This window comes from Cheilinus undulatus, linkage group 4 (assembly GCF_018320785.1).
Source record: "Cheilinus undulatus linkage group 4, ASM1832078v1, whole genome shotgun sequence".
NCBI lineage: Eukaryota > Metazoa > Chordata > Actinopteri > Labriformes > Labridae > Cheilinus > Cheilinus undulatus.
Window position 1 is genome coordinate 25,467,850 of NC_054868.1, and position 21,925 is coordinate 25,489,774.

The 21,925-nt window shown below is 37.5% G+C and overlaps 3 protein-coding genes across 4 annotated transcripts; 2 read left to right on the forward strand and 1 right to left on the reverse strand.

Annotated features, from left to right (window-relative positions):
• Nucleotides 1–53: 53 nt before the first annotated feature.
• Nucleotides 54–3,422, forward strand: LOC121508453 (lysozyme g-like). Of its 2 annotated transcripts, XM_041785320.1 has the most exons (6): nt 54–328; nt 2,142–2,219; nt 2,304–2,466; nt 2,665–2,867; nt 2,958–3,108; nt 3,189–3,422. In XM_041785320.1, exons 4-6 carry the CDS (start codon nt 2,685–2,687, stop codon nt 3,323–3,325), a joined length of 471 nt encoding a protein of 156 aa, XP_041641254.1. In that variant the 5' UTR covers nt 54–328; nt 2,142–2,219; nt 2,304–2,466; nt 2,665–2,684; the 3' UTR covers nt 3,326–3,422. The 2 variants fall into 2 exon arrangements, with proteins under 2 accessions (XP_041641254.1, XP_041641253.1); XM_041785319.1 differs by lacking the exons at nt 54–328; nt 2,304–2,466 and having other exon boundaries at nt 2,132–2,219.
• A 6,659-nt stretch (nt 3,423–10,081) lies between these two features.
• LOC121507747 (lysozyme g-like) lies at nt 10,082–12,654 on the forward strand. Its single transcript, XM_041784079.1, has 5 exons — nt 10,082–10,151; nt 10,247–10,366; nt 11,977–12,173; nt 12,253–12,403; nt 12,483–12,654. Exons 1-5 carry the CDS (start codon nt 10,082–10,084, stop codon nt 12,617–12,619), a joined length of 675 nt encoding a protein of 224 aa, XP_041640013.1. The 3' UTR covers nt 12,620–12,654.
• Nucleotides 12,655–14,221: 1,567 nt separating this feature from the next.
• Nucleotides 14,222–21,805, reverse strand: LOC121509076 (zinc finger protein Gfi-1b-like). Its single transcript, XM_041786296.1, has 6 exons — nt 21,656–21,805; nt 17,133–17,446; nt 16,647–16,861; nt 15,107–15,220; nt 14,851–15,016; nt 14,222–14,520 (listed from the first exon to the last, which is right to left on the reverse strand). The coding sequence occupies exons 2-6, from the start codon at nt 17,395–17,397 to the stop codon at nt 14,336–14,338; spliced, it is 945 nt and encodes a 314-aa protein (XP_041642230.1). The 5' UTR covers nt 17,398–17,446; nt 21,656–21,805; the 3' UTR covers nt 14,222–14,335.
• Between the last annotated feature and the right edge of the window lie 120 nt (nt 21,806–21,925).

Here is a 21,925-nt window from a genome sequence, read left to right on the forward strand (position 1 = left end):
GTTTTCCTGTTTACTGCATATTCAGGAAACTTCAAACTATGCCAGTTGAAATTGTTGTCATGTGCTATTTGGCTCACTGAGGCCAATTTCTTGTAAATCAGCTGCCTTCATCTGATCCCTCCTAAATATAGCACATAAGCTAAACAACAACCCCTGCATGTGAGGAACAGAACATCAGACCGGAAGAGGACGTCAAAGTGAAACTAAAAGTGCAAAGACAGTCAGTATAAATACAGCAAGAGTGTTTATTTTACACATAGTGGAGTCTGAGCTGAAGCTGTCACCTTTCAACATCAGGGACCTACAGAGGAGGAATCAGTGAAGATGGGTGAATACTTGCCTTTTCTTCTTTTGATAGAAGCCGAATTAAAGCTGTTCATGAGTTTGTGGAAAAGACATTAAAACAGTTTAGTGTAAAAAAGACTTTAACAAGGGTGTGTTTCATAATAAGTATGTGTTTTTAAGAGGTACTTTTCTGGCCACTGTCTCTTGGTAATAGGGTTAATGCACAGATTTAAAAAACGGAAAAAATAACCAGGCATTAAGCTTTTGTTTGAAAATAGAAAAACGGAAGTTAAGTGCCTTCCCAAGGTCAAAAACAGATTAATTTTATTTTCATCTAAAAAATCAACAAACACACTAAAAAAAAACTACATGGCAAAAAGCTCAGGGGTGTTGGTCTCTGAACCTAACCATTAGCATGCTAACCTGTTTAGTCAGCCCCAATAAATAAGTGACTTAGGACACTAGGAGTCTTGGATTGTCTCTTCAGTATGGTTTGAATTCTTAATATCTAAATAATTTGTTTTACTTTAGATTTTGCAGGATGCATTATTTCAAATTTAGAAATTAAATCCACTCTCCTCTAAAAGTATTTGAACAGTAAGGCCAATTCCTTTATTTCTGCTGTAGACTGAAAACATTTTGAGTTTGACATCAAAAGATGAACATGACAGTAGATCAGTATTTCAGCTTTTATTTCCAGGCATTTACATCTGGATCTGATATAAAACTTAAAAGATAGCACCTTTTGTTTAAAACCATGAATTTGTCATGTGAGTATTTTTCACATTTTACAACTAAATATTTATTATTCATTTTAGTTGGTTTTAAGTCTATCTGTTCTAATACTTTTGCTCACCTAAAAATGTGGTGTTCCGTTACAAATCATGTTATCTTCTAAATTGTGTATCAGATCCAGATGTAAATACCTGGAAATAAAAGCTGAAATGTTGATCTCTTGTTTCTGTTGATGCCAAACCCAAGTGTTTTCAGTCTACTTTGTGGGGAGCGTATGTTTAAATGAAGGTATTTCCAGAATACTATGAAATTCTTTAAAAAGTCTGAAAACAAGTATTTTTGTGTCATGTATGGATTTTCATGTCTTTATGAAAAAAAAACTAAAAACTTTTTAAAATACTTTTGTTTGTCTGCTGTTGTCCATGATTTTGATTTTTCTACTTTAAAACAAAAAATAAAATAACCAGGCATTTTTTACTTTCTAATATTTGTTCCTGAACCTAACATATTTGAGACTTTGAATACACATGGTGTGTATGTTGAGGTTGAAGGGGACATATTATGGAAAAATCTTTTTTTTTTTAAGCTTTTCTAACAAAAATATGTGCCACTGGCCTGTCCACAATCCCCTCAAATACCAGAAAAAATCCATTCCCTTCCACCCTCTCTTTCTCCACCTTTCAGAAAGTTCACATGGGGAGTGAGCACCCACCCCCAGGTTTGGTTGGCCCTCCTTGCTTGGAAGAAAGTTCCACCCTCCTCTCCTGATCCTCCTCTCAGCTACCAGCTGAGATGCTGGATAGCTCAGTGGGTTACCCTGCTGACCTTGATCTGGGAGATTGATGGTTCAAATCCCAGTAGTGTCCTTAACTTTGGATCTGTGTCTGTAACATTGTAACATAAGGAGTGCCACATCCATTTCCCTAAAGCCACAGACACAGAAACAGCTCGCTCTGAGAAAAGCTGGAACAGAGGGGTTTTAGACATGCAAAAATCTAATACTGGAGTGTTTTTTCAGCAACAAATTTCACAGGCATGTTTTGGGGACCTCTGACAGTATAAACTTGTTTAAAAAGGGTAAAATGTGTGATCTTTAAAGAATTTAACATGAATGTCTGCAGGTTATGGAGACATCATGAAGATTGAAACTACTGGAGCATCACTGCAAACATCTCAGCAGGACAGACTGGGATACTCAGGTAAAAGGATTTTTACCATAATATCACAAAAATGGGAACCGTACTTGGTTTTGAAATGCTTAAGATGACAACTCTTGCATCCAGATTGAGCAGTAATTAAATCAGCAATGCTAGATTAAATCTGGAGGGCAATCTCTGTGACTTGATGTCCCCAACTTCGGGGACTGTCCCTGTTTTGAGAAACTCATCCCTGGCTCGTGCCGTCCCTGGAAATGTGGATTTTGAGGAAAACCTCACAAAAAATTAGGTAGATGACACACCTCTGATTGCTGTTGCACATAGACTAACAGCTTCCTCTTATTTCACTACAGATTGCAAATTATTTATGTTAACAAACCAAGGGCCTAACTTTGAAACATTACATAAAAAATGGCCTCTGTGAAGATCGTAAGCTTTGGCTGCACTGAGTCTATTGTGGCTGTTTCTGTGTGACTTTGCTCTAAAGGTGTGAGGGCATCACATACCATGGCACAGACTGATGCAGGCAGAATGGAGGAGTACAGGTCAAAAATCAACAGAGTGGGGGCTAAACATGGAATCGCTCCAGCTCTCATTGCTGCCATCATCTCCAGAGAGTCTCGGGCAGGAAATGTGATAAGAAGCACTGGAGGCAAGGGAGATAATGGCAATGCCTTTGGACTTATGCAGGTTTGTCAAATACTTCTTTGGTTCTTACATTATTAAAACAAAGTATTCTTTTTTGATTAAAGAACCAGTGTTCATTCGACTTTTCTGTAGATTGATACCAATCCAAACGGAGGTGGTCATACTGCAAAGGGTGCATGGGACAGTGAGGAACACCTCAGCCAAGCCACTGGCATCCTGGTCTACTTTATTGGACGGATCAGTTCAAAATTTCCTAAATGGAACAAGGAGCAGCAGCTGAAAGGTTTGTTTTCAGTGTAGACCTGCACATTCACAACAATCTTCATAATTCAAACTTGATCCTACATGTATTTGTCTGTCCAGGTGCTATCGCGGCCTACAATATGGGGGATGGAAATGTCCATTCCTATGAAAACGTCGATGCCAACACAACAGGCAGAGACTACTCCAATGATGTTGTTGCCCGAGCTCAGTGGTACCGCAACAATCGTGATTTTTAATATTTGAAGATGCCCATGGCAAAATATTCTACAATTGATAAATAAACAAATCCAAATGTACCCTGTACAGAACACAAGCTAAATAAAGATACTGCTAACAGCACACATCTCTTATCTCTGAGACAATACTTCAGCAGGTTTTTTTGTGTTTATTTACTAACTAAACTGAAATATAAAATTATCACATAAGATAGTGTGTGAAAGTATTCTGAAAGTTGTTTTTCCATGTCAAAGTGTTTCAATGCATGAACCAATGTAGAAACAGGCAGCACTGAACTATACTAGAGGTTTCAAAATACATTTTGATTTTCAGGTGAGAAATATGGTATAAATAACATAGGAAGATGCCAAAATCTTGAAAATCTGATCATATATATATTTGAAAATGAATTTATAGGCTCTGAGATACTTTATGAGACCCTCTAGCAAAAATATATGTTTTATTTGTTGTGAGGAAAGATACTACATCTATAACAAGACATTTCTTCAGAGTTATAAATGCTCCTTCATTGTGACAAAACAAAATGTTTGGATATTAGAATATCAGCTACGTGCATGAACGTCTGCCTTGTATTTTTAAAATCCAACTGGAAACACCAAGGAAAGTATGAAAAGAGTATGGACGGAGCAGAGGGAGATGTCCAAAACTTTAAGACTGGAGAAGGCATCCAAAAAGATGAGCTCCAGATGAGTGGAACAACTCATGTTGGGCTGCTGGGGAGAGACGGCAAGTAAGGCAGGAATTTCTGGTTTAATTATGATGGTTCCTGGTGCTTTCCACCCAAACTCAATAGACTCACACAAACACATTCATGTTTAGCTGGTTTAATCCTGTGTCTCTGACAGGTTTCCATCCCAATTTAAAAAAGAGACACAGACTACTCATTTCACTGTGATTTGCTTTGGCAATGAAAGTTATGATATCCATGCCAGTAAAGCTTTTTTAATTGAATTGAATTGATTACTCATGGAAAAATATTTGATTTTGATTCTAAGGGAGACAACAACATCTTGAGCATTTACTCGGGCAATTCAAAGTACACACATGTGAAAGAGTTCTTGCAGTATTATTTAATTGACAATTACAAAAGATACCAGGGTTTGAAATAGTAAGACAACAAAACTAGATGTGTCAAGACATCTGAAACTGTTAAGACATCAAAAAGTGACACTTAAAGATTTGATTGGTGAGTCCTTTCTCAATAAAAGCATCCACGTTGTTAACAGATGAAATACAACTGTGTGGCTGTTGAAAGCTTTGGATGACAAAAGGCCAAATATACCTAAAGTCCCATCTCGTGGCATACACCTACCTCTGTAAAATGAACACAGTAATAAGGCTGCATTTTACAGTAATACCATACAATCAAAACATGCAGCCCAATGTGTTTGCCACACATAAACATGACATTTTTTCTTTGAATATTTCCATACACAGGTGAAGCAAAAAACAAAACAAAACAAAACAACAAACAAACAAAAAAACATCCAGTGTTATATTGGTGATAGGTTTTTTATCAGTTTAACCAGTAGTTCTCAAATGGTAGAGACAGGTTTAGATGTGCTGTGGGAATTTGCAGCTTTGTTGAACAGGGTGTACTTTCACTCAAACCAGTTTTGTTGACTATATGACCACCAGAATAAACAACCAAATGAATAAACAGCTATAGTAATAAATAGATTAAGAAATATAAAACACCTTTGCTCTGACATGAGTGCTCCACCACATCATGCCTTCTGCACTAATATTTAGGGGGGGGGGGGGGGGGTGTAATCTTTCTATGATGCAGACTGCTGTAATGAGCATTAATCTATCAATTTAGGCACGTATAATCAACAGCCATGATATTTTGCTTACAATATCACTACAGACCCACAGCCTGATCCATCTCAACACTGTGAGTCAGAGACAGCTACCCCACCAGAACATGAATAGTCTCTTTTCCATATGACTAGTAGCCTATTAATAAAAAGTCCCCTTAAAACTATCATAACAGTAGTTATCCCATGTAAAGCAGTGGTTTACCATAGTTTCTTTGTCATGCAGGGAGATAGAGGACAGTCAAGTCCTCTAGGGACATTGACCAGGGTACAGAAATACAAGGGTGACACCTGGTGGCATAAAGAACTTACAGCAGCCATTTTATCATGCACTATACCAGCCATTCTCAACCAATGTGATGTGGCCCTTGGGGTGCCCTCAGAGTACATCCAATTCAACCAAGAATTACAATGAATATGCAGATTAATTTGCTATCCCAAGCATACATTTAAAAAAATGTCTGATACAGCCTTTTCCTGATATAACATTGTTGTCAAGGTTAATCAAATCAAAAGGCTTCTAACAGTACACAATGTTCAAGAATCACGCACATGTGGTAAAACATGTTAATGTGTGCTTCTGAAGGCCTACATTGCCATTTCATTAAAACAGGCAGGGAGGCTTGATTATAATAGTTTAATCAGACAAAAAATGCTCAGTTTTCACCAAAATCCCTACATTTTCTCATAGCCCAGCATTTAAAAAAATGGTTCCCAAACTTTTTCTACCCGGCCCCCCTTTGGTCCCCCCACCATACAACTCAATGTGTAAATATACCAGACTGATGACAGACACTTTGGTCACGATTTTCATTTTTAAATCACTCCTTTTTTAAAGATTTACCACAACATAAATCCTCAACAGAAATAACAACCACTGGTTCAAACAGAGCTTTAAAAATCTGACTCTGGAGATAAAAACAATCAAACCCCTCCCTGAACAGAAGTTTGCTAATAGCTTCATTTATAACTTCCTTGATTGAAGTTGCTGAAATTTGAGAGAAACAATGATGTGTTGTTTAGTCCTACTTTTGAATGGCTGCTGAAACTTCTGTATGCCGTCATAGTTATAGAACAACATACACATACTCAACTGAGATTAAATTGTTTATTTGTAAAATGTCAGAGTAAAACTATTGCAAGTTGTTTTTTCTTGTCCAGTTTAAAGAAATGTGATCTCATGTTTTGTCAGCCACATTTTCACACTAACACCGAAACTTTTATTACTACTATTATTATTATTATTATTATTATTGTTATCATTATAGTATAATTATTATTATTACTGTTTAACCTGTTTTGATTTTATTTTTTCCTTAACCATCTAAGCTATTTAGAGCGGTAGTTCATATCTGTCTGGTTGGGACCAAAAATTGGGTATTGTGCCTTTTTCAGTGGGTCCTGAATTTCTGGGGGGGGGAAAGTAAAAGCTGGCTTTATCAATTTGTGTGTTTTCATGAAGGGCAGGCTTTTTTTTTCTGTTCTGTTTACTCGGCTGTTTTGAACATTTTGTAATTAGGTTTAGCAGATCAGGTTACATTTGGTGTAGAAGGCTCAAAGTTTGTTATGAAAACAAGTTTTACTGATGCTCAGGCCATTCCTAACCCATCTTATTGCAACCTTAAGCTTAACAGGAAGAGTAATCCAATTTTGTTTCGAAAGTTTTTGCATGTATTGCTGTCCTGACAGTAATGGTGTCCAACAGCATTGGTCTGCAGCCAGACTGTCTTGAAAAACAGCGATTGGTCATTCTACAGAAACACCCTTTTTCAGTCTCTAGCCTTTACTGAAAAATGACTATTTTCTTAAAATATTCTAACATAAAACCATATGTTGTTTGAACAATTACACCTTCTTGAGAGATTAATTTCTTATTTTTTAATTTATTTACTTCAATTTCAAGCACCACATACTGACCTGTCACTACAGTTATGTAAAGTGGGTGAGGGAAGGATTTTGAGGTCCAAAAAAAAAAATCTTTAATACCACTTAAACAGAATAAGATATACATTGCCATCAGATATTATGTAAATGACAAAAAAACCAACAAAATTAAAAAATTAAAATCATCTTGAAGATATCACTTTCAGTCACTTTGGTAAAGGTTCATCGTCGTCTCATCAGTCCATAAAACTTTTTCCCAGATCTTTTTAGGCTTGTCTTTAAAGTTTTGACAAATTCCAGCCTGGCCTTCCTATTCTTTTTGCTGTAAGTGGTTTTCATCTTTTGGTGTAGCCTCTGTACTTTTGTTCTTGAAGTCTTCTGTGATCAGTAGATGATGATACCTTCACTGCCCTCTGGAGGATGCTGTTGATGTCACTAACAGTTTTTTGGGGGATGTTTCTTTACAGTTCTCACAATGTGTCTGTAATCAACTGCTGCTGTTTGTTAACCCGTTGGACAGCTTTTTCTTAGTACACCAGTGCTTTCTTTCTTCTTCAGGACATTCCAAATGATTATACTGGCTATGGACAATGTTTGTGAAATGGCTCTGATTGATTTTCCATCTTCTCTCAGCTTCACAATTGCTTGTTTTTCAACCAAAGACAGATCTCTGTTTTTATGTTGGCTAACATAAAAATGCAGTCTGCACAGGTAAAACCCAAATATGAAACTGAGCATAGTTTATTTACATTCATAGTACAGCTAACAACAGCTAAGGTAAACGTAACCAATCTTTAATTTAAAACCTCGTTATGTTAGCATGCATCGATCCCTGTTCGTATTTATCAATAAAACTTGAATAATCTACTTTAAAACAGGCAGAACAATATGAATAAGGCCTGTACATAAACAAAGAGAACAAAAAGAGCCTTACTTGCATTTGATTGGTAGAAGATTTCCACACTGGTTTGTCAGAAATTACGATAAAATACATAGAAATAGCCTACCTTATGCTTCGTTTTCTGTCCTGCTGCAGATCCCGCACTGGCTGTCATTTAAACCTTTCTGTAGAAACGGAGTCTCCTTTCCTTTATCAAAGGATGAAACAGCACCCCTTAAATCTCCATAGTGGCCAAAAATATATTACATCCATGATAAGGATGACCATAGAGAATGAATGGGAAAAGTTAGGAAGTTAAGGAACAGAGCAGAGGCTGTGCTAAATGGTGAGGAGGAAATATCCTCCCTTTCTTCTGTGCTTTTTTTGTGCGGGGAGGGGACACATCACTGCAGAAGATGAGCAGAACATCTTATCTGCCAAGACAAGCTTTTAATGTGGTTCTTTGCTCTGGTTTTAACAAGAAAAATGGTCCAGGTGTTCCTAGAGTGACATCCGAGCTAACTGCAGGCCCTGAATATACTGGACAAGCTGACCAAAATGACTGGACACCTATACCAAAGCAGAGTGGGAGAAGAGCGAAAACATCTTTATTTCATGGAAAGTTGTCAGTGTTGCTCTCTGCACATGTTTGAATAAAGAGATGTTGTCCAAGCAGCACAGACACAACCACTGCTGCAGGCAGCTAAGGCCAGCCACACACTAGACAGTTTTTAAATCTTAGACTGGAATGGCCATCTGAGGTGGCAGACCCATAAGCAGCGCCACCGAGGAACTCACAATCCCACTGATTACTATGGTGTTCAAATTTCGAAGTGCGAGAAAAACCGAAAGTGTGCGTGGATCATCACCAAAATCTAATCGATTCTTCCCTGTCACTATCCCAATGTTCCCTGAAAGTTTGGTGAAGATCCGACTTTCCGTTCTCGAGTTACCTTGTACACATACAAACAAAGAAACGAACAAACAAAGATACGGAACCCTTTACATAACTTCCTGCCGATTTCATCAGCATGGGTAATTATTTTAAAACCATGGGAGATCACAGATGTGAGGATGACATTTTCAAATGATTTTTCCTTCGAATGCACACACTAGATGACTCAGACTGTCAGGTCACTGGACACCACACACGTGCCGACCTGCCTACTTCCTCACGTGATCACATGAAAAAACAAACATGAATGTCTGTCGATACCATCTTGCTGTCCCTTAACAACAGGCTGTCCTGGCATGCGTTACAGGTGCAGCAAAAATCCTAAAACAAGGGAAAGAATCAGGATGGAATCCTGGCTGGAATTAAAGTACACTTGTGTTTATCGTTGTGAGCAGTGAAGTACGTTTGATCCGTCTGGTGACGCTACCCTGTGTGCTTGCTCTCATTAGGTGTGGTAGGTACTCAGTCAGCTGCACTACGACCTTGTAAATATAAATACCTCGCGATTTGGAGCAGTAAATTAATTGTGTTGACACCTACGCACACGCAGACCACTCAGACAAATAATCGTTTGCGACAAGGCTCAAGTTAGGATACGCCCCCACAATCGCTGGGGGAGTCAAATCTTGCCTAAAATCAGGCTTAAAATCCTGTAGTGTGTGGCCAGCCTAAGTACCAAGCTTAGCACTCCCCTAGCAGGCCTTGTACACAACCACACGCAACGACTAACCCTTTCCTCCTTAACTCGTGGCAAAGCAGGTTCGGCAGAAGAACGACAACATCGTTATCTGTTACGGAAAACCTTTCCTTGTTGCTCTCTGCACTTGCTTTAATTTTGAGCCAACTGCTCCACTGGCAGGCTTTGTATGCAAGCACTCACACAACAGGTAACCCTTTCCTCTTAACTATCACATACTCATACTGAAGCAGGTCAGCAGAAGAGAGAAAACATCTTTCCCAACATGAAAGCTTTTAGGGTTGTTTTTATTCTTTATGTCATACAGAAACATGGTCCAGTTCTACTGTAGTAAAAAGGATGCAACGCTAAACTATATCTGAGATAATTCCGGCAGTGGAGGAAGCCATTAGATGACTTTCAGTACAACTTAACCCCCCCCCCCCCTTAGTGCAACTCTGTATGCATGGCTCTAGTTACTACAGTGGAGGCAGCCTTTACTGACGGCATTCAGTACAGGCACACACAACTCTGTATGGTATGGCTCTGAATGTAGGGTCACTCACTCAATCAGACACAGACATAGCCATCTGTAAGGCTGACCTCAGTGGTCAGCCAAAAAGACCGTTGACAGAAGTGCCACAGGTGTTTTAATTCCACATTTTTCAAGTAGGCTACCATGATGTGTACAGAATATTTTGTGAGAGAAAATAACAAAATTAATATATGCAAGTTTTGGAGACATCATGAAGGTTGAAACTATTGGTGCATCACTCCAAACAGCTCAGCAGGACAACCTGGAGTTCTCAGGTAAATTCCTCAGTGGTGAAACACTGCACAGAAGCACCTGTGTCCAATTGGACTCAAAGCACTTTGTGGCACTTACTGATGTTGTTTCTTCTGGTCTAGATCTCTGCTTGTGTTGTTCTTGCTCTCAAATGTAAGTTGCTTTGGATAAAAGCATCTGCTAAATGACATTGTAAAAATTGTAATTGTGAAACACATCAGCTTATTTCAAAACAGTATGGCTGCAGACCATGGAGGTCAGACGCCACCTCTGGCAGAGTCAGGAAGGAGGGACAGTGGGACACAAATGCAGACAATAGGTTTCAAAAAGTTATCCAAAAAGGACAACCACTAAAATCGCAAACGATCAATAGGGAGAGGGGAAAGACAACAAAAACTATATGCTGGTAAGTGATAACCCAAAAGCTCCTGTTCTAAATGATAAAGAAACTAAACCACTGCTGCCAGGCAGCTGACAACAAACTAAAACAACCTGGGAGATTGAGAAATCTCACAAACGAAATGCAAAGGGCACTAGACCAGTTTGAAAAAAGGAAACCAAAAATGGCTGAGTTAAAATGGTCTTCAAGTGACTGGAAAAACTAAGAATTCTTTTTGAAAGTTTCAGAAATGGTTATGCAAGCTCTTTCATGAAAACACACACACAAGAAAACCCAGAGAGATGCTCTCAGTATCTCTGAAGGTGAGATAATGAGCTAGCACAGAGTACTGCATTCTAGGAATATATATAAGATTGCCTCACCTGGCCCCAATCAGTGGTAATAAGCCACACACACCTGGCTGTGCACTGATTGACTCAGTGAGTTACCAGGCTGATCTTCCTTACAGGCAGACTATTACTGTGAAACGCCATCTCTGTCAGAATGAAAGTGCCCTAATTTGCTGGTACAAGATTTTTTTTTTTTTAAATTTTCAATTTAGCTTATTCAGAAAACAAAGTCTGGTATTTACATTCATGAAAACTGTACATTATAAACTTTTCAGTTTAAGCAACCTTTTATTTTATAAAACAGAGCAAAAGGTTCAAGGTTTGGACCGTGGTTAAATTATGTACTAGTATAGACACCCTTTGTAGTAGTGGTGGGCCATACTGCAAAACTTAATATCGATCTGATACCAATTAAAATTCAGGGCCAGTATGCCAACACGGGTACTTGACACTGATAGTCATTACTTATAAAAACAAAACTATTCATAATTCCTACATCAATTTAAAATAAGGCTAAGAAAACACATAAGCCGGTGGTGGCGTAAGCACTTTGTACAAATATGAGAGTTAGTATGAAAGTTTTAAAGTAGTGTAACGTTTCACGTAAAATTTCTAGCTCCAAAAGCTACTCCGGTTGCCAAAAGTAATGTTGGGGACATTCTACATTCATGACTCTCATGAACTAGAATTCAAAACCTTACTGAAATACTATTTCTTCGGACAGACAGACAGACAGATACATAAAATCTAGTCGGTTCCTTCTGGACCTTCTCCAGCTGTAGTTTCTGCAGACACCAATCAGAAGGTGTGATGATGAGACAATAACGGTCAAATTTTCTCTCTGTCATCCGTGTGAAAATGTGAAGCTTTGGCTGCAGTAAGTCTACGTTGTGTTGTGACTTTTCTCTAAAAGTGTGAGGGCATCATACAATCATGGCACAGACTGATGCAGGCAGAATCAAGAGGTTAAGGTTTGCAATCAACAGAGTGGCGGTTCAACATGGAATCTCTCCAGCTCTCATTGCTGCCATCATCTCCAGAGAGTCTCATGCTGGAAATACCATAAGGAACACTAAAGGCAGGGGAGATAATGACAGAACTTTTGGACTTGTGCAGGTTATGTCAAATACTTACTCATGTGATTTAAGCAAAAGATATCTGATAAAATAATTGGTTTCATTTCTGATTTCTGTAGGTTGATGTCAACCCTAAAGGAGATGGACAGACTGCACAGGGTACATGGGACAGTGAGGAACACCTCAGCCAAGCCACTGGAAACCTTGCCAGTTTCATTGGAAGGATCCGTTTGAAATTTCCTCACTGGAGCAAGGAGCAGCAGCTAAAAGGTTTGTCTTACAGGACTACTAGACCTGTACATTCACAACAACCTTCACACTTTACGCTTGATCTTTTTTGTCCGTCCAGGAGGGATTACAGCCTACAATGCAGGGGACGGAAACATCCATTCCTATGAAAATGTTGATGCCCACACAACAGGTGGAGACTATTCCAGAGCTCAGTGGTACAAGAGTAATTGTAGCTTTTGCATTTTGGGATTTTAGTGACAAAATGTTTTTCAAATCCTGAAGAAACTGGCCAAAATATATACACTGTATTAAAACATGTGGAGAATAAAAATTCTGCTAACAAATCACATGTGATATGTGTGCTCTCTCCCTAACAAGGTTCTTGTGTTTATCAGCTCAACTAAAAGTATAACATAAATGGTAAAAGTAACTGTAGGCCAATTAGCCAAGAGTTATCATTGGAGGCAACATTTCCAATATGATAGGAGCCATCAGTGGGCTTAAAACTTTGCTTCATGAAGCAATGGATGATGTAAATGAGACAACATCCTAAAATACAGTCTAAGATTCTGTGAAATGGATGTGACCAGGTCAGATTGTATGAATGTCAGTCACATATTGACTACACTTCTCTATTCATTACCTTTATGGTTTAAGTTTATTGTTTATCTTTGTGTTTTATTTGGATCATGTGATTGACATTATTATGGGAATAACAAGCAATGAGTACTCTTTGGTCAGTGCGCTAGGGGTGGGGGTGGGGGTGGGGATCTCACCCCTGGTGAAATAATGTAAAAAAAGAAAAACAAAGAAATTGTGAAAGTGCCTTGGATGCCCCTAAAGCACATAAAACTCCCCACCAGGGTGCACTCCCAGTGTGATAATGATAAAGTGCCCTTCCCTATCCGACCAAGTTCCCCAAATTATTGTGTTCCCCTTTCAGCAGAGTGTTCATTCTCCAAACTGATGATGATCAAGACCCAGCTCAGGAACAGATGTAGGAAAGAAAGGCTGCCACCCATGGATGTCCCATTGACCCAAGCATGGTTGTTTTTTTTTTATCTTCGAACATATGACCAAAGAAATTATTCCCATCTGACTACCCCTATCCTGACTAAGCTCCTCACTATGACGTACATTCTCATTGACATCCCTTTCGCTTGTGTATGTTTTGAAACAAATGGCTAACTAGTTCATAATTCCTCGTTTGTTTTATTAAAAAGGTGTGGTAGCTATAATCATAATTAAATATGTTTAAATTTAACCAGGGTGTCTAACTTTCACCATAAATGTGGTGCACCACTGCATACAGCAGATACACTTATTGTTATCTGTACCCCAGAATCCTAAGTCCACCACTGGGTCAGTCCCATAAAGCTCTAACATCGAAATCAAGCTTGTTTTGATTTCTTATGACAGAACTTCATTTACAGCACAATCTTTCCATGTAATATTTGAATAGTCTTGACTCTAAAGTTGGATTAAGTCTACAAGATTTGTCCTAATACTTGCCCCAGAAAAATTCTGAATGGTATCACAGTGTTCAGCTGATGCCCTGATATGTGACATTTGATACTCTAATGTCCTTTTAATACCAATCTCTTTAGGCACTTTTTCAATATAACAATAACTTTGGTTTAAGTTTTAAAGCACATAAAATGTGGATGAATCACAACAGAACACAACAAAGCAATCAGAGATAACACAATATATTTAAATACGACATTGACAAATTCACAGCAATTATTATTGTTTCCATATTTACACTTTAACATTGCCAAAGTAGATTATAAAATAACAATTGTCTTCTTTTTATATAACACAGTTGGAGACTTCAATTAAAAAAAACCCCACTAATTAACTTATGAGTTTAAGATTTCTACTTTCTCTGACAGCAGACTGGGTTTCCTGTGCCGCTTTAAGTTTCTGCTTCTCATCAGAGAAGATGAAGCATGGCTGACCCCGGCTGTATCACAGTGAACGGTAGCTGCAGTGATGTTCCTGGTGCTGCCGCAGCTCCACTTTATGCTGGAAGCCGTAGAGGCAGTGAGGACAGCAGTATGGCCGTACGTCCCGGTGTTTGCGGCTGTGGGTGATGAGGTTGGAGCTCTGGCTGAAGGCCTTCCCACAGATCTGACACACATGGGGCTTCTCTCCTGGTACACAAACACAAGTCCTATTCATAAACGACTCAAACTTTATTCATAAAGTATTTTACACACAGCACATTTGATCCAAGGTGCTTTACAATGTACACACAGAAGACAATATTAACCCTTAATAGGGCAAGGAATCCTGGTAACTGGGTGGCTCAATGGTTTACATTGCTGACTTTAGGATATTAGAGGTTCACATCCTGGTTGTGGCACAAAAAGTGATTGATAGTGATTGCAATATCTGAAGGACTAAAAATGACACGTTGGTTCCTTTATTCATTTCATAATGAATGAAAACTCCCGCTTGACATTCACAGAAAACAAGCTCACCAGTGTGTATGAAGGTGTGTTTCTTCATGTCAGACTTCTGGTGGAAGCTCTTGCCGCAGTACTGGCAGGGGTAAGGCCGGGTGTCTGAATGTATGAGCAGGTGGGTGGAGAGGGTGGAAGAGCGCTTGAACACTTTTCCACACACTGAGCAGCCAAACGTCCTCTCCTAAAACAACAGACTCTGTGGTCAGATATTCAGGAGTGATGTACCTCATGCTGATTATTTACTCATTATTCCATCATCATGTGAACTGACCTTGTTGCTCCTGTATGGTGCACTTTTCCTTTCAGTCCCACTGGACTTCAGAAGTGATCTGCCTCCATGACTCCTGCGTATATGGGTCTTTAGACTTGACAGACATGAAAATATCTGCAAAGACAAAGAAAAAAACTGTAACCCTGAGGAATAAAGTAAGTATTTCCAGGCTGCTGGGCCCAGTTGATCAGATTGAATCTTTGAATCAGGTTGTATAAAAGAAGAGTAGATATCATGCTTTGTTTTATCTGTAATCAAACCCTGGTTTTTATCTGAACAAAACCTCAATTTTATGCTGTTCAAAATTTTGGGTAGAACTAAAATTACTCTGATACAAATAATTAGGACACTCCGAGTCCCAGCAGAGGACTGGATCCATACTGGTTTGCAGGGCGGAAATGTAAGAAAACTTAAAAACAGCAGATCACTTTATAACAGCTGATATTTTAAGACATTCCAGATATTCTTAGTGTCACATGACTGTTTGGACAAAAATGGATAAAAGTGAACAGGATTATGTTTTTAAAAAGTGGATTGCCAAGTCTAGATATATATATATTTTAACATTTTGAACAATCCTTTTGGGCCCTGGAAAGCTAAATGTTTAAAATCTCCAGAGAAACTTTTAGACACTGTGAAAGTCTGAATATTTGGAACAAATCGTGGATTCACTGATGCCACCTTGTATTTTGAGGTGTAATATTCTGCATGGCTGTGGCTGCAAGAAGTACCGCCATGACTGAGGCAGCAGGACATCCAGTAGTTGAAGTTCTAATCAATGAATAAGATATTAAGTGAAAATGTTTAAATAATGGAACAATGATCCTCAGTATGCAACAATACACTCTAAACTATTCATCCTATTTTGAGTTTAACCAATTGTTTCCCTGTTGAGCTAAGTAGTCAAATATTCAGCTGCCTCAGTTATATTCTATGGAATATATTCAGTGTTATTCCATACATTTTGTGTTTTATTCCTTGTATTTCAAGTTTTATTCAGTAAATTCCAATATTTTTTTTCAACATAGGTCAAGATTTATTTGACATATTTTAAGTTTTGTTCAATATATTTAAATCTTTATTCAGTATATTCCATTTAAAAGAATATATATCACAAGTTATATTCAATTTATTCCAAGTTTATTTCCATATGTTTCAAGGGTTTTGCCATGTTTCTCTTAATATTCAATGTATTTCATGTTTAATTGTTTACATCCAGGTTTTATTCATTATAATTTAAGATTTATGTTTTATTTCAAGTTTTTCTGTGTATATATTATTTTTTATTGAATAAAGTTAAATAAAGTTATCCATATATTTCAATTTTTCATAAATATATTTCAAGTTTTATTCAATTAAATTCAAATTTTGTTCTATAAGTTTCAAGTTTTATTCCACATGTTTCAGGTTTCTTCATTATATTTCAAATTTATTGTACACATTCAAGTTCTAATCCATACATGTTTAAAGCTGAGCTGTAGCTTAATCCTACATAGTTAAAGACAGTCTAATGTAGTTTAAGTAATAAGGGATTTCATACTTTGCTGCAGAGTGGACAGTCTTGCCTCCTCATCTCTCTCAGGATCTGTGGGTGCTGAGTCAAGTCCCCCAGTCCCAGAGACAGTTTATCCTGAGAGTCTGTGTTCACAGGAGTTCTGGAGCATATGGCTGGTTTGGGAGGATGAGAATCGACTTTCTCTGTGGTACTTAAAGTATTAACATTGAGTGGACTGCAGAGCTCAGCAGATTTACAGTCTAATGAAAAAGACAGTGAGGTTAGTCAAAGATGTGGTAAGACTTCTGATACGTTCGATTTAAAATTTCTCATCATTAAGTATCTCATGTAAACATTTTTGTAATTATTGGAAAATTTTATTACAACGTAACATAAAATGGACCATAAACCATCATGCTAAATTACTTAATTATTTAAATTTGTTAGGGGAGAGCATTGTGTATTTTAATTTCAGTATTTTTTTTTTTACTGAACATAAATTTGATAACAGAAAAAAGATCAATCACTCACCATAAGATTTAGGACTGAGTGCCTGAGGGATCTCACTTCTATTTATGTGTTTGGCAGCCTGAAGGTCTTGCTGCATCAATGCAATGGGCTCTTTATCAATGTGATATTTTATTTCAGCTGTGGAGTCCCACAGGGATGTATACCAGAACCCTTTCTTTACTTCTATTTGGCTAAAAGTCACTGGGGTTGATCCAGGGCTGGGGCTTCTTGCTGGGTGCCGGAGGTGATGCAGCCCTCCTCGCTTCACCAAGAAAGAACGAGGCATCGCTCAGGAGGGAGGACAGCCAGATATATAGTTCTGAAATTGAGGTCATCTATGGCAACAACAAAGAATCAAAATACTAAAACATACACAAAAATAGAGTTTACATTTGATATTTATATTGACCAAAAGAGGGCAGCAGATATGTATGTTCAAAAGATTTACGTTTCCTGCCTGAATGTGTGTAACTCCTGCATACATTAAACTCAAAATTTGTTTAAACTTTCACATAGGAAAAAATGATAACATTGTTAAATATATAAATAAATGGGTCTCTTTTATTTAATCATAATGCTTTTTCTTGAATCCAATCTCTTGTGCATAATGAAAATTGATACGATATTTGACCTATTTTGATTACAAAATAGCATTGTTGAATTGAGCTACATAAAATATCCACTTCATTTAGATATCTATGCGCTTTATCTCATCCCATTTTGAGACAAGTTCAGTGCTCTTATTTATTTGTATCTTTTCAGATAGAGTTGAGTATTTTGCCCTGTATAAAACATGCTCTCTAACAGAAGTTGTCTGCATTCAAACTTCGGCTTTCAGTGGCATGGTAATTTGGACCAAAATGTCACATATGTGTGACACAAACAGTCATATCAAAACTGCAGCTGTATCATTTAACTGCAACACATTTGATGAGTCACTGTGAGCAACTGAGTAAAAGCGAAGTCATAGCAAAGGTCTAAAGAGGTTTTATACCACATAGCAATGTGTTGAGCATAGCTGGTGCATATCTAAAATTATTTTCAAATGACAATAAAACAAACGATTAAAAAGCCAAAGGGCAAATAAGAAAAGAAAAATTTTAGGGTGTGTATTCAAATCACAAACTATAGATACAACCTTTTCTGAACACTCAGTTCAGTATTAATATGGCGGTAAACCATTGCTCTGTGAGAGAGGAAGTCTCCCGTTTTTACAAAATGTTGGACTGAACATTCTCAGGTCTCCTCCGAGGAAATATTCAAACAAAGTCAATCATTTGTTCTATAAGCTGAATAAAAACCCAACACTGTTGAGCAGATGTAACTTCCCAACTCCTCCGAACTCCTGATTTATATAACTCATTATGAGCAGCAGCAGAGGAAAACAAAGCTGCGCTATTCAAATCAGTGTCAGTCTTTTGTTTGTGAAGTCTGCTCTCTTTGGGATATAATGGATCACTTTCTCAGCATACACTCATCTAAATAAATGGCCTGTAATGAGTAAAGGCAAAACCTTAAGTTGTAAAGGCACCTCGGCAGGGATCATAAGTCAAAAAGTCAGACAACACTCAAATAGATGTATGAATGGCATAATCTGATATGCTTTATCAGTTAAAGGCCATTTTTGGGTTTAAAAAATGTAATCATGCTTAGCTTTTTGCCAAAAGATCTGTTTTATCAGTGCAGTTTAGTCTGCCTTCTTTTGTTCTCTTTTGTCCCTGCATTGTTAGGGTGCAGAGCACTGGGAAGCAGCATTTTTGGAGTGAAGCTGAAATGTATTTTATGCTTCTGGATGAAAATAAATGTAGAAATGCCAAAACACTTAAGTAAGTGTCGATGAAAAAGGCCAAAAAGAGATTTAAAAATATTGAATAGATTCCCTTCTGATGGATATCGCTTACAACAAAGCTAAAAGACCAAACAGCGCCAGTGGGTTCAGCAATAACATGTACCTGTCCCTGAACTGATTTGTGGAAATGTACAAGTGGAAAAAAAATCCAACAATTGATAGAATCATTTTAAATTATCATTGTTATTTTGAATAATTAAAAACTGAAGAGCATAAATGTGTCAAATGATGTTATCACCATTACCTGATTATTCCCAGGTGTCAGATTAATGTTTAAATAAGTAATTTTACTCAGTTTCTCAACTACGCATTTCAATTTCATATTCACTGAGTACTTTTCAAATATAAACTCATATTCTGAAGGCTATTTAGGAACCATATTTACTTGAACATGCAAAAATTAATTTTGTGGTGTATACATGTAAGCTTGTTTTTTTAACTTCCATTTTATTTCTTTTGTTAATGTATATATTTATTTATTTACGTTTCATTTCAAATATAGATATTGTTAGATTTTACCAAATAATGCTTGCGTTCTTCTCCAAAACTTTTTTTGTTTATTGTTGTGTCAATATAAACATGAAAACTACATGTAATGTGCTTTTTTGTGAACAACTGAAATAAATGTGTTTAAGAAGAAGAAAAAGCGATATCCTAAAACTTCGTGTTTAAAAAGTGACCCATCGTGATTTTAGGTTTAACTCTAATGCGATGTGCTTGGCACTCTGTATTGAAGGGTCTCTACTGACTTGTAAATGGGTAAATTTTACATAGTGAATTCTGTGTTTTGAGCTCAGATGAACTTAACAATAACATGTCACTGGCATGAGGCTAAAACCTCCTATTTCCTCTTTTTTTTCTTTTTTCTTTTTTTTTCATAAATCAGTGCTGTTGGGCACCCCTTACATCTGTCAGTGAATTTTAAAAATAAAACAAAAAAGTTTCAAAAAGATGCTGATGATGGGCTTTCAGTGTTTTTAATTTATATGACAAATACACTTCTTTTGTTTTTTACATTTCCTGAAACGAGATGAATTTGGAGATGGGAGGTTAAAGGCTGACGCCAGCCATATGCATTCAACACCCACCACAAATATAGACTATGAGACATCAAAATACGCAATAACTCTTTGCACATTGGTTGTTTTCTATTCAATTAGACAAACCTAAACAGGTCTTTATTATCAGTCACACTGATTATGTACAGCCAGCTCTGAGTTGTAATGACCCAGACAGGGACTGTTTCAGTAGATCTGAAGGTTCCAGGCAAAAACCAATATGAGACCCTTCTCCAGTTAGCTAAAATCAATTATAGTGAAAGAACAAATATTTTGATGCATCTTTTTTGCTAAACAAAATCCCAGAAACCAGAAAACCATATACCCATCAGTACATGCTCATCATCAGAAGATCTTGCCACAAATATTCTAACATTTCTCTCTGCCAGGTATAACTGCTAAAAATTAAAACTATAGTTTCGTACTGTTTGTACAATATCTGTTGTTGTGCCACAAATCTTACAATTTTCATGTATTGCATGCCATTTTACTACACATCCATCCATTTTTTTATACTGCACCCTGGACTGGTCACCAGTCAATTGCAGGGCTGACGTATAGAGACAGACAACCAGGCATGCTCACATTCGCACCTACAGCCAATTCAGACTCACCAATCAACCTAAGGAGCATGTCTTTGGTGGTGGGAGGAGGCCGTAGTACCCAGAGAGAACCCACGTGTGCACGGGGAGAACATGCAAACTCCACAAAGAAAGGCCCTGACCGGGAAGCGAACCAGGACCCTTTTTTTCTATGAAGCAACAGTGCTAACCCTTGCGCCGTTGTGCAGCCCTTTTACTATACAGTTATCCATCAATTCATCATTTCTGTCTGGAATCTAATGAACTATAATTTGCATCATATAAAGACACTTTGTTTTTATTGGGGTTTTTCACTGTGACTGTGATTAGAGCAAAATGAATAATAGACACCTTTCAAAGGAGTTTTGACCTTGCTGCTGGGGCCAGGGTCCTTCCCAGGTATTTTTTTTTGGATAGTAAAACCCCCTTTTTTTATGCTATTAAATCAACTTTTGCCCCCTCATTTACATTCAAAATACACATCTTGAAAATGTAAAGTAACAGTAAATGACTTGTATCTCATACTACCATAATGATTTTATCATGAGGCCCCTTCATGCCTGAATTCAAGCCCTAATTACTGACCTTCATTTAATGGTAAAACAATGTATGGATTTATCTTTTATTCTGTTATGACAGAAGTTCGTGCCAAGATTTGACCAAAGAAAACAGATAAGTCTATTAGATTGATCGTTTTTGTTCAATCAAACGTGATTTGCTTAAACAATGTTTTCTGTTTATAGACACAGTATATGCAGCAAAATGACAGAATTTATGCTCTTCTTTGGGACTGTGTCTCTGTTTATTTCCAGTATGACAATATCATCTCGGTCTACATTAAGTCACAGGTTCATCGCACAAACTTTGGTGCTGATCTTCATAATAAAAACGCAATCAATTTAGTATAGAAAAAAAAAACAGATTTTTGAATTTAAGATGGAACCTTTCAAGAATACCTGTTTTTGAATAAGCCAGTCATGTCAAAAATAAAATCACCAGTAGCACTCACACAGAATCATGCAGTACTTTTCAGAAATAAACCATTCAAATACTCACCAGATTTTTACATTCCAGTTATGCCTCTCTTTTTTCCCACTTGAACTAAAGAGTAATTAGTAAAGGAGATAGAAGTCTAATGTAGAGCTGGTTGAGATGGTATAAAGTCAGTGTGCCACATGTGAGGTCAGCGTGCTCTGACAGCGAGCCGTTGATGTTCTCTGCATCTTGCTGTGATGAGAGGAGCGGCAGACGAGGAAGTGTTTCAGCGCTGACACGTCTGAGTGAACAACCACACTACTTCCTCACATACAAAACCCAAACATGCAC

Bases quoted from the DNA above. Each gene is read 5' to 3' on its own strand.
- LOC121509076 (XM_041786296.1), bottom strand. From the start codon at position 17,397: ATGCCTCGTTCTTTCTTGGTGAAGCGAGGAGGGCTGCATCACCTCCGG. The intron at 16,862-17,132 runs GTGAGTGATTGA...CTTTTTCATTAG, and splicing joins ACTCAGTCCTAAATCTTATG to ACTGTAAATCTGCTGAGCTC. The intron at 15,221-16,646 runs GTATGAAATCCC...TTGTCTTTGCAG, and splicing joins ACTGTCCACTCTGCAGCAAA to ATATTTTCATGTCTGTCAAG.
- LOC121507747 (XM_041784079.1), top strand. From the start codon at position 10,082: ATGGCTCTGAATGTAGGGTCACTCACTCAATCAGACACAGACATAGCC. The intron at 12,174-12,252 runs GTTATGTCAAAT...TGATTTCTGTAG, and splicing joins GAACTTTTGGACTTGTGCAG to GTTGATGTCAACCCTAAAGG. The intron at 12,404-12,482 runs GTTTGTCTTACA...TTGTCCGTCCAG, and splicing joins CAAGGAGCAGCAGCTAAAAG to GAGGGATTACAGCCTACAAT.
- LOC121508453 (XM_041785319.1), top strand. From the start codon at position 2,132: ATGTCTGCAGGTTATGGAGACATCATGAAGATTGAAACTACTGGAGCA. The intron at 2,220-2,664 runs GTAAAAGGATTT...TTTGCTCTAAAG, and splicing joins GGACAGACTGGGATACTCAG to GTGTGAGGGCATCACATACC. The intron at 3,109-3,188 runs GTTTGTTTTCAG...TTGTCTGTCCAG, and splicing joins CAAGGAGCAGCAGCTGAAAG to GTGCTATCGCGGCCTACAAT.